This window comes from Rousettus aegyptiacus, unplaced genomic scaffold (assembly GCF_014176215.1).
Source record: "Rousettus aegyptiacus isolate mRouAeg1 unplaced genomic scaffold, mRouAeg1.p scaffold_m13_p_4, whole genome shotgun sequence".
Classification (NCBI taxonomy): domain Eukaryota; kingdom Metazoa; phylum Chordata; class Mammalia; order Chiroptera; family Pteropodidae; genus Rousettus; species Rousettus aegyptiacus.
In genome coordinates, this window is record NW_023416307.1 from 10,808,556 (window position 1) to 10,826,834 (window position 18,279).

The following is an 18,279-nucleotide window of genomic DNA, read 5'->3' on the forward strand; positions in this document are numbered from 1 at the left end:
GTTTGTAAAGGAGGTAGGCAGAAACAGTGTCAAAATGTTAGTTGGATGGAGAAAGTGGAAGAAAAAAAGAGGAAAACTGGTCATCTAGATACCTTGAGCTGCTGCTAAAAATATGTTAATTCCTGGGTTAATCATTCACCATTTAACCATGACACTAGCCTTAGAAAAACAAAATTGCCCTTAAGAAAGCAGCCAATCCCAAACTAGTGGAAACCAGGGGTTGTTATTAGCCCTTTTAAGAGTAAAAAGCGTTTTGGCTTCTCTGTGCCACTCTTTCTCACTCGATCCTTCCTAAAGAGTGGAAAGCAAGGTTTTGGGTTTTATTTTTTAAGTAGGCAATCTAGAACCCCGAAAGAAAAAAGACGTTGGAACGTATCCTGAAAGCAAATATTGGAAGAGGGATGTGTAGGAGGACTGAAGGGGACGCCTCTGGCTAAGACAGAAGAAAGTTGGTAAGATCTGCGAAGGAGTGAGGAAAGGGACGAGATAAAACTCGGTGCAAACTGAGGGGCGGGGGTGTCGAGACGCCGAGACCGGGGAAGGCCAAGAAGTGGTGGGCGCGAACGTGAGGGACTCAGGTCTGCCTGCGGATTCGGCAGTAGTTCTCACCATTGTCCCTCTGGTTTTCCGCCTGTGGAGACATTATGAAACATTTCCTTCCTCTGTGTCATTGAGCCCCTCCCTCTTTTTCGATGAAAGAGTTGCTCAGCTTTTTCTTAGAGACCTCAAGGTTGGAAAGGCTCAGCGTTGCTCGCTCTTATAACACAGATGCAGCCTTTTCCCTCCCTGATGGGAAGAGGAGGGAGGGGTGCGGAAAGAGGCCGATTTCTTAATTTCCCTACTGCACACTTTCTAGCCCCAGCAATGCCGCTGGCCCCTGGGTGGAAAAGCTGGGTTCCCTGACGTTGGTGCCTGCCTGGCCGCTGTGAGGCTGACGAAGGCAGTCTAGGAGGCGATGGTCGATTTTTTTTCCCCGAATGAAAAGAAAGCGCAATTCCCTCCCTAGGCTCTAGGGAATTGAACTGCGTTCCAGATCACCTATTCCGGAAGTATGAACCCGGGTCCCCACAGAAAAGACTCTAAGGCGGGAGACGGGGGTGGGTTGATGGTGGAAAGAAAGGGTAGGGGTGAAGGTCAAGGCGCACGCCTTTTAAAATCCAGAGCCTAGGAAGTTGTCTCCTGGCCCCCTCACCCCAGCATGCTTTCTAGGGGAGGCGCTGGGCCAACCAGGCTTTCTCCGAGAAAAGTTGGGGCGAAGAGGGAGCGCGCTCCAGCAAACCGGCCCGTGGCAGGTTAAGGAGATGGAGAAGTGGAGTGGGATATTTTTCTAGAAAGGGCAGCCCAGCCTCACCTCCCAGACCTGGGGTCTAGGGGGCTGCAGAGTGTGGGGGGTGAGAGGGAGGAGGCTCAGGGACAGCTCCCGGGCAGGGAAATACTGGAGTAGGGACTCAGCTTGGATTCCACCCTGACCGCCCCTTCTGGGAACTGCAGCCTAACGCGCAAACTGCGCTCCCGCACCCGAGGCGCGGCGGGAAGGGAGGTGGTCCGGGAAACCAGCCGGCGGGAAGGCGCAGTGGAAGTGAGTACCCTCTCCCAGGAGCAACTCCGGACGTACAAAGTGCTGGCCACAGCGCCCCTCTTGCGTCTTGCGTCCCCAGATTGACGAGCCCTTGGCGCTGAGCCAGAGACGAGGTCATCCCCTCCCCCGCCCGGGGCCCGCAGCGCTGCGAGCGGTCTAGCACAGACTTTAGGGGGCGGCGTTTTAGAACGGGAAAGCGGCCAAGAGGGAGGAGGAAGAGGGGGAGGAGGTGGAGACGCTACCCAGGCTTTTAATATAAAAGAGCGGCCCCGGGTGCCTGATTCTTGCACTCGCTGGAAAGCCGCTCGGAGCCTAGGGCCACTCCAAAGCCAGGTCGCGCAGTACGACCGAGAGGACAGAGTCCTGCGCAGAGCGAACAGCACCGTGGTCAAGGCGGAGGCCGAAGAGGGGCTCCAGGCATCGATCCTCCCCTGCCCGGTGCCACCCGCCCCGGAGGCATCCCAGGGCGCTTCTTGTCCCCGCAGCATCCACCCCTCCAGCCCTGCAGCGTTCCTTCCAACTCTGCGCTGGAAGAAAAACTTCCCGCTCGCAGGCAGAAAACTGCAGCGCCTCCTCCCAAGAGACTCCGGGAGCCCCGTCTGCGGCGGCTCCGCGCGTTTTTTCAAAGAATAATAGTAATCGTTAGCTTTAACCATCCAGAGCGAGGCCAGCGAGGCTCTGCGCTCCCGACCCGAACAATAGCCTTCTCGCTCCTTGCGCTGCAGCGCGCGGTGCCTCCCGGTGCTCGGGTGCGGCTAGCAGTCTCCGCGGGGTTCTGAAGACGTACGGCAGGCGGCGACATGGGGAGGAGCACCGAGCTGGCGTGGCGGTCTCGGGGCTCGCAGCCTGCACGGGTGCTGCTGTTCGCGGCGACCGCAGCACTGCTGATTGCGCCCGGCGCGCAGGGGCGCCCGGCCGAGGAAGATGAGGAGCTGGTGTTCCCAACAGTGGAGCGCGCCTCGGGGCTCAGGACCGCGCACCTCCGCCTGGACGCCTTCGGCCAGCAGCTGAGCCTGGAGCTGCAGGCGGACCGTGGCTTCTTGGCGCCCGGCTTCACTCTCCAGACCATGGGGCGCAAAGCAGGGCTCAACGCGCCGGCTCCAGACCCCGTGGGTGACCTAGCTCACTGCTTCTACTCCGGCACTGTGAATCACGACCCCAGCTCAGCCGCGGCTCTCAGCCTCTGCGAGGGCGTGCGCGGCGCCTTCTACCTGAACGGCGAGGAGTACTTCATTCAGCCCGCGCCGGCAGCGGCCACCGTGCGCCTCGCCCCCGCCACCGCCACCGGGGAGGAGCCACCGACGCAGTCCCAGTTCCATCTCCTGAGGCGGAGGCGGCGGGGAGGCGGCGGCGCGAAGTGCGGGGTTCTGGACGACGAGACTCGGCTCGCGAGGGGCGCAGGGCCAGAGGACGAGGACGCCGGGGCTCAGTGGCGGCGGAGGGACCCCGCGCCGCAGCGCGCGGGGCAGCCAACAGGTAACAGTCGCAAAAGAGTTACTCTCACTTGTCTCTCCATTCATCCTCCTCTCCCCTCTTTATGTTTGCGACGCGACTTAAAGGTTAAAGGTACATTGCTGTTTGCAGACAAGACCTGGTGGGGAGAGATGAGACTCGAGATCTCCTGCTGGGACACCTGATTCTGTTTGCCTAAATAATGAATGATCCTAACAGAACAGACAAATCAATGATTTTCTGCTGACTAAGGCGAAGCATTGGGACCAGGAAGGGAGAGTTGGAAATCCAACTCATTCCGCTTTAGTCACGTGTGAGCGTGTGAGACTTCTTTCTATCCCGTTATTTTTTTTTTTTTCTTTTTTACGGTCGCGCATGTGTTCTTGGATGGCGTTGAAACTTTGCACGAGTTTTGTGACCACGGCCTGTGCTCGCACCCTGTGCGCAGGGGAGGGCGGGGATGCAGGGCAGAGGAACGATGGCGACCTCTCAGAGTGTGCCGCCCGCGATCCCACACCGCTGCGCTAGGATCTCTCTGTTCGGCTGGCCTCTGTCCCCTTCTCCATTTAAGAGGCTGACCCCGACCGGCTGGCGGCGGCGGGGCCCTTCTGCCGAACCTGCTTGGGAGGTCTTTGCCCAGCTTGCCCCGCCTCTCCGCGCCGCCCACCCGGCCTCCCAGTTTGCGCTCCCTCTCGCGGCCATAACTGCTTTCAAGCACTGTTCAGTGTTAGTTACTGCTGATCCTTCCTGCTACGCCTTCCCCTCTCTGTTGCGTGCAGCGCTTTCTGTCCAGTTCTTTTTTATTCTCTCGCTTTGTCGCCTTTTTTTTTTCTTCTTTAATTTGCTTACATGCCCTGTTATAGAGGTCTCCACTTTCCGCTGTACATCTGCTCCTTGAAGCAGTTATAAGGTTACAACCCAGTTCAGGAGTTCCCTGGGCCCCGGGTCTCAGGAGTCCAAGGGCTCTTTTCTAAATAATCAACAGTGGCCCAAAGCAGGAAGTTATTTCCCCGGGGCACGGGAGCGGGGCAACAGACTGCTGGGCAGAGTGGGTGGTCTTTGTGCCTGGGTTTGGCAGGAGCGGTGCACCCCCACGGACCCCTGGAATGAGAAAGCAGAGTAGTGCAGGCTGAGATTCCTTGAGGCCCCGCCCCTTGGCAGAGGCCCCAGCCCTGCCCCGGGCCTTCCACGTGGAGCTGGATGATCTCATTCAGGATTTGAGCCCTGGCCTGTGAAAGAGTGACTCAAGGCGCTCTGCCTGCTTGCCCTTTCTCCAAGTTTTTACTACAGCTGGGTAGGATGATATGCATACAGTCTTGTTCTGATTGTAGAATTTCAAAGAAGACAAGAAAAAATCCTGCTCACCAAAAAATAAAAATTGATAAAAATAAAAATAAAAAGCCTGACTTCAGAGAAGCACATGGCCTTTTTATTTAAAGTCAAGGGGAAAAATTTTTAAATAACTTTTTCAGTGAAAAGAGGTGCAAATATTTTTGTTAGTGTTGTTCTAGGTGTATTTTTGTTTTATTTGCTTTGACTGGTTAGGCTTTCCTTATATACTCTGGAAAAGGTAACTATTCTTGGCTAGACTGCCCCAAGCAAACTATCTTTCTTGTTCCTTTACAGGAAGTAGAAGCATAAGAAAGAAGCGATTTGTGTCCAGCCCCCGTTATGTGGAAACCATGCTTGTGGCCGACCAATCCGTGGCAGAGTTCCACGGTAGCGACCTAAAGCATTACCTTCTCACCTTGTTCTCCGTGGCTGCCAGGATGTATAAACACCCTAGCATTCGGAATTCAATTAGCCTGGTGGTAGTGAAGATCCTGGTCATCTACGACGAACAGAAAGGGCCAGAAGTGAGCTCCAACGCTGCCCTCACTCTGCGGAACTTCTGCAGCTGGCAAAAGCAGCATAATCCACCCAGTGACCGAGATGCTGAGCACTATGACACAGCGATTCTTTACACCAGACAGGTGAGAGAAAGAGAGTACCAATTATAATAAGGTCCTCTTGGTAGTCAGCTTTGTAACAAATGTCTGTAAGGCATTTCACCAATTTTGGCCACTTAACATTTTTTTAGTTGGCTAGCAGGGTCAATCTCCTTATTTCTTCTATAATTTTAATATCTCAACTTTCATCGTCTCATTTGAATAACATTAAGAAAAATTTTGATTAACTTTACAGAGAGTATTCCTAAAAGGACAGCTTAACAACAATGAATGTAGATGCTCCAAAACATATGCGAAGATACACCCTGCCCCAAAAGATCTCAAAGTTCACACTGTGTCTCTATTTATAATGATATACCTTTGCTCCTTATAGGACCTGTGTGGGACCCACACATGTGATACTCTTGGGATGGCTGATGTTGGAACTATATGTGATCCCAGCAGAAGCTGCTCAGTCATAGAAGATGACGGCTTACAAGCTGCCTTCACCACAGCTCATGAATTAGGTAAGTCTGCTTCCGAGTAAGGGTTAAGCCTGATTTATGAACTTAAAATGGTAAACAATATGTTAATATGAGAGGGAAAGTTTGCAGGTTATACTGCTATTTTAGGTGCCTGGGCTTCTTAGAAACTACAGAAAATACTTTTCAACTATTCTAAACATGATTATCTGTATTAGAATACAAAGTAAGCTCGTTGGAACTATAGACATCTGGAAATAAATGCATTATGTTTTGTTTACAACCTGTGAAAAGTAGACAATGTCTCCAAAATATATTTTTCCCCATAGAAATATCACTTTGAGACAATCGAATTCTTGTTAGAAATACAATGCTGCAAATGACCTATATTTTGATGTGGGTTTGGCATTGCTTCTTAGGCCACGTGTTTAACATGCCACATGATGATGCAAAGCAGTGTGTCAACATTAATGGTGTCAACAAGGATTCCCACATGATGGCGTCAATGCTTTCCAATTTGGACCGCAACCAGCCGTGGTCTCCCTGCAGTGCCTACACGATCACCTCGTTTCTGGATAATGGTCATGGTAAGACCCTCCAGCTACTTCTTCTAGATAGCATCCAACTGTCCGCGTGTAGAGTTCTAATTAAACCAGCTTTTTTTTTTTCTTTTTCAATCTTTTTATCTTCCCTCCAAAGTTACTTTCACTGCCAAGAGCATGCATTTTTAGATATCAACTCCAGTAAAAGGTAGTGCTTCTGGCCAAGTCACTCCCAACTTAAATTAATTTGAATTTTTAGCAGAACAATAATTTCCTCTCATTGTTAATGCAGAAATACCCTCATTGAGAATAATATCTTAATTTAAATCTCTCTGGCATCTTCCCCCAAAGTTCTACAGCTTTCACTTTGCACTATATTATCTCTCGTGATAAGTATTTCCTGGAACCGATCTACCCCCCACATGCTTTCATTTATTATTTATTAATATTGGTTGGCATTCTTCTTTGCAGGAGAATGTTTGCTGGACAAGCCTCAGAGCCCCATAAAACTCCCCTCTGATCTTCCTGGGACCTTGTACGATGCCAACAGGCAGTGCCAACTTACGTTTGGGGAGGAGTCCAAACACTGCCAAGACCCAGCCAGCATATGCACAACCCTCTGGTGCACCGGCACCTCAGGCGGAATGCCAGTGTGCCAAACCAGACACTTCCCTTGGGCAGATGGCACCAGCTGTAAAGAAGGAAAATGGTGTATCAACGGCAAGTGTGAGAACAAGACGGACATGAAGCATTTTGATGTGAGTTTTCCACTGCAACAAATGCACGTAATTCGGAATTGAATGCAGTGATCCTGATGAGTCTGATAACGCATTAAACACCCCTATCTGTCCTTGGGAGGGGCACAAGATAGATTATTTTTATAGTTGATTCTTTGTCTCATACTTTTATCTCCTAAAAAGGACTCTGTAGAAAATTCTAACGCTGATGATGTGTGTTCCCATTTAGACTCCCGTTCATGGAAGCTGGGGGTCATGGGGACCCTGGGGAGACTGTTCGAGAACCTGCGGTGGAGGAGTTCAGTATACAATGAGGGAATGTGACAACCCAGTCCCAAAGAATGGAGGGAAGTACTGTGAAGGCAAGCGTGTGCGCTACAAGTCATGTAACATTGAGGACTGTCCAGATAATAATGGTGAGTAGACAGGGAGTGAAAAAGACATGTCCACGGGGAGATGGTTAAGGGATGGGTACAGATAACATCATGTCATTCTCTTTCCAGGAAAAACCTTTAGAGAGGAGCAATGCGAGGCTCACAATGAGTTCTCCAAAGCTTCCTTTGGGAGTGGCCCCGCAATGGAGTGGACACCCAAGTATGCCGGAGTCTCACCGAAGGACAGGTGCAAGCTCATCTGTCAAGCCAAAAGCATCGGCTACTTCTTCGTTTTGCAGCCCAAGGTAGTTACTTTTCCACCTAACTTTTTGCCTAAGAGCCGAGGCTTTGGCTTATACTACATGTTCATGCAGCCTATGATGCACTTCCTTTAATTTGCATATTAGCACGTTCGGTTTCAAATTAGAATTCTTTTTCTTCCAGTTACCTTAGCAACTGCCAGCTTTGAGTTTTGTTTGTTTGTTTGTTTCATTTATGAATGAAGCTTCAATCCAGCACTTAGAATTCTTGCAATTACTTATTATTTCTCTTATAAATGAACAAGAGCCCTTTATTACTGGTTAGATAAATTACATATTAACATGGCAACCAACCAGTGGTTTTGCAAAATAGTCTAGGCATGGTCCAAAGTACTTGTTATTGGGTGACTAGTAGTAGCATGTGCAAATAGACATTAAAATGGAAGCCTTCGCATTGATACCTCTTGTGTTTAAGGACGTATATTGAACTAGTAGAAGCATCACTTTGCTCTGAGTTAGAAAATGGAACTGAATTTGGTTGAGATTGTCGTGTGTCATTATCATCGTAGGCTATCAAAATATTCCCCAGTTACAGATTCAACATTTAGCAAGTGATTTATTCAGCACCTCCTATTGCCAAGTGTTATTCTGGGCACTGAGGATACAGTAGCAGAAAAATTGACAAAAAAAAAAAAAAAAAAACCTTTGCTGTCATTGACCTTAGCTAGAAGTGAGGTAGGTCAATAACCAAATAATTTAGAAATCTATAATTTCTCTGATATCTATATGTACTATGGGGGGGGGGGGGACAAAGAAAAAGGTAGTGTGTGACATGGATAGAGTACTATTTTATTATAGCGGTCAGGAAAGCAGACATGTAATGTTAATGAGGGACACTTTTATAGTTACGGCATCAACTCTTTCTTTGTTAATGTGTGACACCAGACGCGCATTCTTCCTTTTTTCAGGTGGTAGATGGGACCCCATGCAGCCCAGATTCCACCTCTATCTGTGTGCAAGGACAGTGTGTAAAAGCTGGGTGCGATCGCATCATAGACTCCAAAAAGAAGTTTGATAAATGCGGTATCTGTGGAGGAAATGGATCTACATGCAAGAAAATATCAGGATCAGTTACTAGTGTCAGGTAAGTTTTTAAAACACCGTACCACCAAAGATCATATCATTTGGATGTAACTTTTTACAGGTCTGGTAAAAGTTACGTTCTGCATGATTAGCATAGTCTTCAAGCTAAGTTATGTTATTAGCCAGCAAATGAGAGATTTTATATCTGTTTTTCTTGCCTGCAGACCTGGATATCATGATATTGTCACAATTCCAGCCGGGGCCACAAACATTGAAGTGAAACACCGGAATCAGAGGCGTTCCAGAAATACTGGAAGCTTCCTTGCCATCAAAGCTGCTGATGGCACGTATATCCTGAATGGCAACTACACTTTGTCCACTTTGGAACAAGACATTACCTACAAAGGCACCATCTTGAGGTACAGTGGCTCCTCAGCAACGTTGGAGAGAATCCGCAGCTTTAGCCCTCTCAAAGAGCCCTTGACCTTCCAGGTCCTCACCGTGGGCAATGCCCTGCGACCTAAAATTAAGTACACCTACTTTGTGAAGAAGAAGAAGGAATCTTTCAATGCAATTCCTACTTTCTCAGAATGGGTCATCGAAGAGTGGGGCGAATGTTCCAAGTCATGCGGACTGGGCTTACAGAGAAGACTGGTGGAGTGCCGGGACCTCAATGGGCAGCCTGCTTCAGAGTGTGCGAAGGAAGTGAAGCCAGCCAGCAGCAGACCTTGTGCGGACCTGCCCTGCCCCCACTGGCAGGTGGGGGATTGGTCGCCATGTTCCAAGACTTGCGGGAAGGGTTACAAAAAGAGAACCTTGCAGTGTCTGTCCCATGATGGGGGGGTGTTGGCTCATGAGAGCTGCGATCCTTTAAAGAAGCCCAAGCATTACATAGACTTTTGCACGATGGCAGAATGCAGTTAAGCAAGGTCGGTGTTGAGAGAGAGATGAGGTGAGAGAGGGCTGAGGCGCTGAAATCGAGAAGGCTGGAGGGATCCATCCAGTGGTACCTCGCTGGAGATCGGAGTGCAGCAGTAGGTAGAAAAGTAGATGATCAGAATATCCTGCCAGTTACAAATTTGATAGGCTAGTTGAAAAGATTATTAATCTCTGAGGAAAGATATAGCATGATAAAGCCCCCCGGGCATTATTATTTTTTCCTTTTGTTACATCTTGACATGTTTTTTAAAATACATTATGACATGTTTTTAAAAATATATAAATAATTTTCAAAATAAGTTTAAGAAATATTACAATCCCTGTTTCCTGGTACTGAATAAATACTTTGTATCGTAGGGATTGGGAAATGCAAAGCAGGAGAAAGATGAGATTTTTAGTTTAAGGCGTGGCTTACTTTACCTCACTAACAATGGAGGGAGAAAGGAGTACACAGCTTCAACCAGCACTGTTCCTGGCTGCTATGGTTTTAAAGAAGGTTTATACCACCTTTTCTACTGAGAGTTAAGAATTCAAGAATGTGTCTACCATGACAGAAATGTTTAGTAATGTCACATGACTCAAAGGATTCCATCTTTATCTTTTAGTGCCATTCTTGTGTTTTTATTTGTGAACTCATTTTGACAAAAAAAAAAAAAAAAAACAATTATGTGTGTTTGTAAAAATGTGTTAAGTCTACAAGAGGAAAAAAAAAGCAGCAGTGTACCAGGTGCTGGTAAAAACTAGAGGAGGCACCAGGAGTTTGGGACCTCCTACCTTTCTTTCCTTCTTGTGTAAGCCTACTTTGGGAATGTGGATGTGAAAAAAAAAAAAACAACAGTTTGGGTCTCAAGAAAGTCAGCAAGGTCACACACACACACACACACACAATGTAATGCCAGAACAAAAATGGGGTGTGCAGAACCGGATCCCCAGTGTTTGGGGGCAGTGAGATCATTTGTATCATGGTGGGGAGGCTACTGAGGGGTAGCAGGTCCATCCCCGGCAGCTGATCCAACAGTCATATCCTGGTGAATGTCTGTTCAGCTCTTCTACTATGAAAGAGAATGACTTTTTCCATATGTATATAGTAAAATATGTTACTATAAGTTATACGTACTTTATAAGTATTGGTTTGTGTGTTCCTTCTAAGAAGGGCCGTAGTATGTAATAAATGCCTATAATAACATATTTATTTTTATACATTTCTTTCTAATGATTAAACTTTTAAGTTATATCGTGATTGTAAAAAGGCATATAAAAATAGAGTATTTATACAATATATGTTACTAGGAATAATAAAAGAACACTTTTTGAATGTGTGTGTATATTTTTTTAAGTGGGATTTAATTTCTAGGAAGGAAATCTGAGACCCAAATACTGAATTTGAAGAAATGAATATTTTCTTAAATTCTTTGGAAATAAGATTTCATTCTAATGAAATGTGCTTTATGTATCCTGGATTATGTGATTGTTACAAAGAAAGGAATCTATGGTATATTTGGTGATAGATAGGTTTGTTACTAATGTATAATAATATATGCTAGTGATTGGCAAACTTTTTCTGTAACGAACCAGATAGTAAACATTTTCAGATTTGTGGCCCATACCATCTCCATCACGACTAGTCAACTGTGCTATTGTAGCATGAAAATAGCCATAGGCAATACATAACTGAATGAACATGGCAATATTCTAATAAAACTTTATTTACAAACAAAGACAGTGGACCAAATTTGTTCTATGAGTGTAGTTTGCTGACTTCTGATATATACCGTACCTTAAATGAAAAAAAGGTGGGGTTCTGGAAGCATTTTGAATTTGTTTCTCTTCTTCAAGTATATCGCATAACTAAAATTGTGGATTTAAGCTACTGAGTAGAAAATAAATTACATTTAGGGCAGACACATGGAGAGCCAAACCCTCCAAGTATTCAGTTGCTCTTCAGGAATACCTGAAGTATATCGGAGAAACCCTAGAACACCCAGGCTACTCTGGGTACCCTTTTGTAAGTCACTGTATTTTAAATGCTAAATGGTATATCAATGATTTTGAAAGTACAGACTGCTTCTAAAGTATGTTTCTCTCAGGAAATAGTTTATTTACTAGAACATTTGAATTATGTGGTTAACCACAGACATTTCCAACTTTACATTTTCACCTGTTTGTTACCCTTCTTAGAATAGTTTTCTCAAGTAATTCTATGCATGCTAGTTTCAGATTCCAAAGATCATTTATAATTTGCCTTCAGAATTACCCCAAGGGTTCTTGCCCTGAGCAACTGAATGTAAGATGCTCAGGAGCCAGGTATGTCCATTAGAGATTGGGGCAGGAAAGGCGAGTGTCATGTTGGTTGCTGGTTAAGTGTTTTACTACATACAGGGCCACTAACCAAAATGGAAAAATCAAATCTCACATGGTGGGACCTAGTCCTGGTCTTACAAAACTCAGTTAAACATTGAACTTGGCCATGGAATTCAATAGCTTAATGAGCTCTCTGCACCAACAATCTCTATCACAATTACTATTTGCTTACATTACTATGGTACACGGTGAGCAACATGGAAGAAGTACATGCACAAGAAATGCCCTTATCGCCAATTACTATACAAGCTATTTGACAAAATGAGATAAATGCACCTAATATGATAACCCATAATATAAAGAATCATTTTCAAATCTTACTTAATTGACTCATGAGGTTTTTTTTTCTTTTTTCTTTTTTTTTCTTTTAAAAGGCACACATTGATTTAACATAGTAAGCACAGAAACAATTTCAGGACACAAAGAGATAAAAAGAGTCCAAAGATTTTCCACCATTTTCTGTATCTCAATGCCAAATAGCTTTCTAAGTTACCACATTACTTTTTTTCAGCCCTCTGCTGGTGAGATTTTTCTTTTATCAATAAACTGAGCAGTTTAAAATACTCCATTTTGGCAGCAAAGAGAGTTTAGTTCAAAACACACATCTGGTTCTGTGAGCTTGACTTGGTACTTGCTTAAAAGGAAGAACCATTTTGTACTTCCTCATGTTACAGGTATGAATGATGAGCTGGCATGACATTGAGTATGAATTACCATACCTAATTTTCAAAGAACTCAGTGAGCACTTTCTTTCTCTAGTATTTCAATCACCATCACACAAGCACAATATTGGATCAGAGCTTTCATGAAAAAATTGGGAAAAATCCTTCTCAACTTTTGCTCCTTGTTTAATTTGTCATCTAGAAGGGGGCACTGTAGGTCTTTATGCGATTTAGGAATAATAAAGAGCAGCTACAATTTGCTAATCTCATTGGTTTTCCAAATGAAAGTAGATAGAGATAGAGATAGAGATAGAGATAGAGATAGAGATAGAGATAGAGATAGAGATAGAGATATAAAGATTGGAGATGCTAAATCTATCAAGAAAATTGATCAAAGCTACCCCAATACAAAGTGTAGTCTATTCTGCCACACATTTAGTTATGTGACATAAATGAGCTCTAATGGCATTGGCAAAAAGAGAAACAGTAAAACATAGAAGATGCTCTAGTTCATCAAATTTTCCCAGCTAATAAATGTTTTGTACCTTCTCTTAACAGCAGTGAGACATAAAATACAGTAATTGTGAACATGGCAAGTCAGATGAATACAGAAATACAGAACTATACAGAATGCCCACTTGCTCCACTTGTCTCCATTTGGTCTCAGTCTTGGAAGTTCCTCATATGCTCTTTGTCCAATTTGCCCTTGTCTCCGTAATTCAGAAACTTGAACTTTTCCTTGTAGTCTTCTATGAATTACATAGCCTTTATTGAAGGCTAAACTTCTATAATTATTATACAATTACTTATTTGGAATTTAGCATTTTTTGTTAGCTATGAGGGTTCCTTTTTTCTCTAGGATTACTATTGTTTTATGTTCTGCTGTTTTTTAAATTAAACTTATTAGGGCAACATTGATTAATAAAATTATATAGGTGTCAAGTATATAATTCAATAATACATCATATGCATATTGTGCTGTGTGTTCGCCACCCAAAGTCAAATCTCCTTCCATCACTATTCATATATTTGACCCCTTTTACCCTTATCTACTTTCCCCACTTCCCTCCTTCCCTCTGATAACCACTAAACTGCTGTCTGTATCTATGAGTTTTTGTTTGTTTGCCTTGTTCGGTTGTTGCTTTCAGTATTATATTCCACATATAAGTGAAACTTATGCTGTCTAACATGTTTTGTTTAGCCTGATAATCTCAAGAGCCATAGGTGTCATTGCAAATGTCAGTCAAGTGAAGGTACAAAACAATTTACTTCCTGGGGTGGGAAAGAGGTGGAGTGCAATTTTATGTAGAATAATCCAGGAAGGCTTCTTTAGTGAGGAGTTTTTGGGTTAAAAACCAGAGCCATACAAGAGAATAGCTCTCCAAAGGATGGGATTATAATAAAAAGAAGACTACCAAAACCAGGAGTGAATTCTACTTTTTGAAGGGGAGAGCAAAAGACTAAAATGGCTGGAGCTATAAGGAGAGAAGAGCAGTGGAGGGCAGAGTGCTTGTTCCGTAAGAGTAGGAAGTATGTTTGGGATTTGCTCTTTGGAAGATGAGGAGCCAGGGAGGGAGTTGAGAAGAAAAGAGACATAGTGTGACTTAACACTTTAACCTGGAAGAGAACCAGATAAGACGCTATTGTAATGATTGCAGTGAATGGTAATGATGGGATGAACTAGGGTGATAGCCATGGAGATCATAAAAAGAGGTCAAATTCTGCCATTCAAGATTTTGAGATTTGCAGATGGATATATATGGAAAGGGGGAAAGCAATCATAGATGAGTCCAAGCATTTTTCCCCTATTTTTCAGAGGAAAGGGTATTCTATACACATGAATGTACTACATTCTGTTTAAAAACCAACAAATTAAAAATACAAAGTTTTACTAAGCTTCAAAACCAGTAAAACTCATAGCTAAATATAAACAGTTGTTGAAAATATGGTTTCAGAATTAACTGGAAATATAAAAATAGTGGTTAAAGAAAAGATATAGAGTAGAAAATATTTTAATAATAATTCAAGTCTAAAGCCATAAGTCATATTAACAAACTTTTAATAGGATAGAAATTTCTTATATTAGAAGTTATCAAAGGACATCATTTTATTCTTGAACTAGATAATATAGATACATGATATTTCTTGGAAACTAATACCCAAAAATGCCTCTTTATGTAGGGTGGATGAATGTAACATAACTCATAAAGAAAATAAAGAAAAAAATCAGAAATAAAAGGAAAAAAAAGAATAGAAAGAAAAAAATAAGGCGATGGATTTCCAACCACGTTATCATAACAATACATTGTTTAAACTTTCCTATTAAAAGAGAAATATCTTCAGAATGTGTTTAAAAATAAAGTTCAGTAACATGATAAATAGAAGGGAACTATCTAAATCAAAATGACATTTCCTCAAAGATGGCCAAAGATTTATCAGACAAATGGTAGGAAAAAAGTAGGAACAAAATATAATATCCGCCAAAATTATATTAAAGATGGAAAAACACTAAGCAAAATAAAGAATAACATTTCTTGAGGATTAAAGGTAGAATCCACAATAAAATATGTGTCCTAGATATTAGGACTTCTATGTAGCAATTTAAAATTGTTAAAAATACGAAGGATAATCAATAGGTAAGGACTATTGTGTTTGTCTTTATCACTCTCTGTAGGTAAGTGCCAACCAAATACATAAGAAAAAAATGCAAAACTCTACAAAGACATAAAAGAGTACTTAAATAAAGCAAGAAGTATACAAATTTATTTCACTCAATCATAAACTGTATATTTTATCTTAATGAGTAACTTTAATGAAACTGATCACTAGCCATTCACAAACTTTTAGAACTTGATAACGTGATTCTAAAGTTCATCTGAAGAAATTAATTTGGTAAATATAAATAAAGAGTAACATAACTGAAAAACAAAGTGTAATGTTAGATATTTGTTTGACCTGATTTGAAAATGCACCATAAAATTCCAGTAAGAGAAAAAACGGTACTTGTAGATAGCTCAGAATAAACCTTAGTAACAATAACTACAAAACATTCGTATATGATAAAGTTCATAACATAAATCTTTGAGCAAAAGAAGATCCTTCCAAACATAGCCCTAAATTTTAAAAAAGTAAGAATTTATTTGGAAAAAAAATTAGAGCCTTCTTTAGACTGTGTACTACTTTATCTCTGGCTCTATTTTACTCACTCTTATTTTCCCAGCTCCTAGAACTATGCTTGTGAGGTAATATTTTTATTTAATGAATAACTCTCAAAACAGTCAAACTAGTGGATCTAGATATTTCTACTTCTAAGAATCTATGGTAAATAATTAATCAACATGGTTCACAAAGATTTATATATGAATGTTGTATAAATCTGAATGTAGCCGTCAGAGGAGTATACCGAAGACTATGACATAATCGAACGTGTAATTCATATAGAAATAATGATGGCCAACATTCCTGGAAGTCCACTATGTGTTTTATGTCAATGAATTCAATTAATGTTACAAAATAACTATGACGTAGATAGTATCATTATTTCTGACATAGATAAGAAAATAGGCATAGAGAAGTTGAACTGCTTGATTGAGTTAGGACAGTTAGCAAGTGGCTCAGCAAGGATTCAAACTCAGGCGTCCAAATCTGAAAGCCTGCACTCTCTACTCTTAAACATTAAAGTCATATTATGCTACCAAGTCGTACACATGCACACACTCACACTTAATGCATATATACAAAAATAAGCTAAATGACTGTTATTATTTTCTTCTTTGTGCTTTTATGCATTTTCCAAATTTTCTACTAAAATCAAACTATATCATTTTATAATCAGGAAAAAAGGTTATTTTTAAAAAATAGAAAAACCCCAATTAGAATAATTTTTATTGTGTAAATTCTTTCTAACAAGTAATTTATAGACACTGTAAAGAGTATCTGTTTTTGTTTAGTTTGCTCCTAATATGAACTCTTTAAAAACTGAGTATTTTTGCAGTACCATAAGAGAAAGTCAGTTTTGTTGATATTTGGAAGGTGATGGCCATTCCAAGCATGGAGGCAGAATTCAAGACTGATAAATTAGTTTATTACTAAGTGACTTCATATTGTAACTTTAGTATATAACATTTTCTAAAGAGATGGACACTTTATATCACTAAATGTATAAAAATCACATTTTAAACTAAAATCTGGATTTCGTACCATTTTAATATTTTTCTACTGCTCTGTCCTTATTTCTCAATGAAGAGGAATAATGAAAAGTAAATCCCTAAGAATTTAGAGTAACTGACAATTTAATTTTTAAAAATGTGTACCTTGCAACCAGAGGAGACCCAGGATAATGAAACTCATAGATTCTTATCAGTCACAAAATCCACATAAATTGTGTGTCTATGTGTGAGTTTTATTGTTATTATGACTAGTAGTTCCACAGCTGCAAAAGTAGCCAAATGTCAGCATTGAGGAAAAGATGCATTTAAATTCCATACTGACATTCTCAATTATCCAAGATTATCTATGGACAAAAAGTATTCATCAGAAGCTTAGAACAAGAGAATAAACTGCAATTTTCCTTGCAGACATTTGTATAAAGAATAAAGCCATGATGTGATGATGATACTATTCTTTATTCCAGAAATTTTATGAATATAATTTTCAAAATTACTTACATCGTCCTTTTCAGTTGTTGTCATTTACCTCATGGAAACTGTCAGAGCAATGTTTTCCTTTATCAATAGGAGAAAAGAATATCCAAAAGGCACTAATATAGAAACATGTTAAGTTAGAATAATGGCCTATTGATACAGTGGTGTGCATTGCCTTGAGTGAACATATCACTGTAAAGGTCCTATCATTTCATCACCAGGATAGAAATTTCTAAATCGTCTCTTGTTTTAAAAACTAAAGCTAGGTACTGAAGTAAAATGATATGTCTGGGATTTTCTTTAAATTTTCAATTAAAAATAGAAAAGGCAGAGACATATGAAACTAGATCAGCAAAATGATATTTATTGATAAAGTTGAGTGATAGATAGAGGCTCATTATACTTTGTTCTCTACTTTTGTGTAATTAATTTTCTCTATAATAAAAAGTAGAAAAAAATCAGAAAAATTAAAGAGAAATTGTCTTTCTTTTGTTCAATTTACAAATTAAGGTAAGTATTTGAAGTAATTTAAGCTGTGACCTAATGTCCTTTTATACTCTTCCATTTGTCTTTCAAGGAGAATAAATATATTTAAAGTACACATGCTTAAAAACACCAAAACATTCTCTAAAACAACTAGGTACAGAGTGCAAGAGGAAGCCACATGGTAACTGAAAGAGAGAGGAAAAAGAATGAGAGAAAAGAAGAAAGGAAGAAAAATATGATTTTTTTTGTAAAATATAAAGCAAATAAGTCCTGTGTTGAATTTATTATTTTTTTCTATAGAGGCCTGATTTAAATACTATCATAGATTGTTAAAAATTTTGCTATCTCATGTTATAGGGTCCTAGAATTTTTTTGCACCAAAAGGAAAAAAATTAAGTGGAGAGAATGAAAATGGGAAGCCAGTTTTTGCTTGCATGTATTCAGAATTCAATCTTAAAGATTAAAAAAAAAAAACCTATTAAGGCTATATAAAGTACATATCAAAGTATTTAAATATAGATGGATGGATGGATGGATGGATGGATGGATGGATGGATGGATGGATAGATGGATAGATGATAGATGAATAGATAGATAGATAGATAGATAGATAGATAGATAGATGATAGATGGATAGATGATAGATGAATAGATAGATAGATAGATAGATAGATAATAGAAGATACATAGCTGATTAATAATAGATAGGCGATAGATAGCTGATAGATATAAATTTTGTATATGTGAAAGA

General features: G+C 41.2%; 1 protein-coding gene across 2 annotated transcripts; it reads left to right on the plus strand.

Annotated features, from left to right (window-relative positions):
- The first annotated feature begins 237 nt into the window (after window positions 1-237).
- On the plus strand, window positions 238-11,094 carry ADAMTS1 (ADAM metallopeptidase with thrombospondin type 1 motif 1). Of its 2 annotated transcripts, XM_036219431.1 has the most exons (10): window positions 238-452; window positions 1,492-3,055; window positions 4,658-5,004; window positions 5,354-5,486; window positions 5,861-6,028; window positions 6,455-6,741; window positions 6,950-7,136; window positions 7,224-7,399; window positions 8,323-8,498; window positions 8,662-9,361. In XM_036219431.1, the coding sequence occupies exons 2-10, from the start codon at window positions 2,380-2,382 to the stop codon at window positions 9,359-9,361; spliced, it is 2,850 nt and encodes a 949-aa protein (XP_036075324.1). In that variant the 5' UTR covers window positions 238-452; window positions 1,492-2,379. The 2 variants fall into 2 exon arrangements, with proteins under 2 accessions (XP_036075324.1, XP_015976806.2); XM_016121320.2 differs by lacking the exon at window positions 238-452 and having other exon boundaries at window positions 2,380-3,055; window positions 8,662-11,094.
- The last annotated feature ends 7,185 nt before the right edge of the window (window positions 11,095-18,279 follow it).

Bases quoted from the DNA above. Each gene is read 5' to 3' on its own strand.
- ADAMTS1 (XM_036219431.1), top strand. From the start codon at position 2,380: ATGGGGAGGAGCACCGAGCTGGCGTGGCGGTCTCGGGGCTCGCAGCCT. The intron at 5,005-5,353 runs GTGAGAGAAAGA...TGCTCCTTATAG, and splicing joins CGATTCTTTACACCAGACAG to GACCTGTGTGGGACCCACAC. The intron at 5,487-5,860 runs GTAAGTCTGCTT...ATTGCTTCTTAG, and splicing joins CACCACAGCTCATGAATTAG to GCCACGTGTTTAACATGCCA.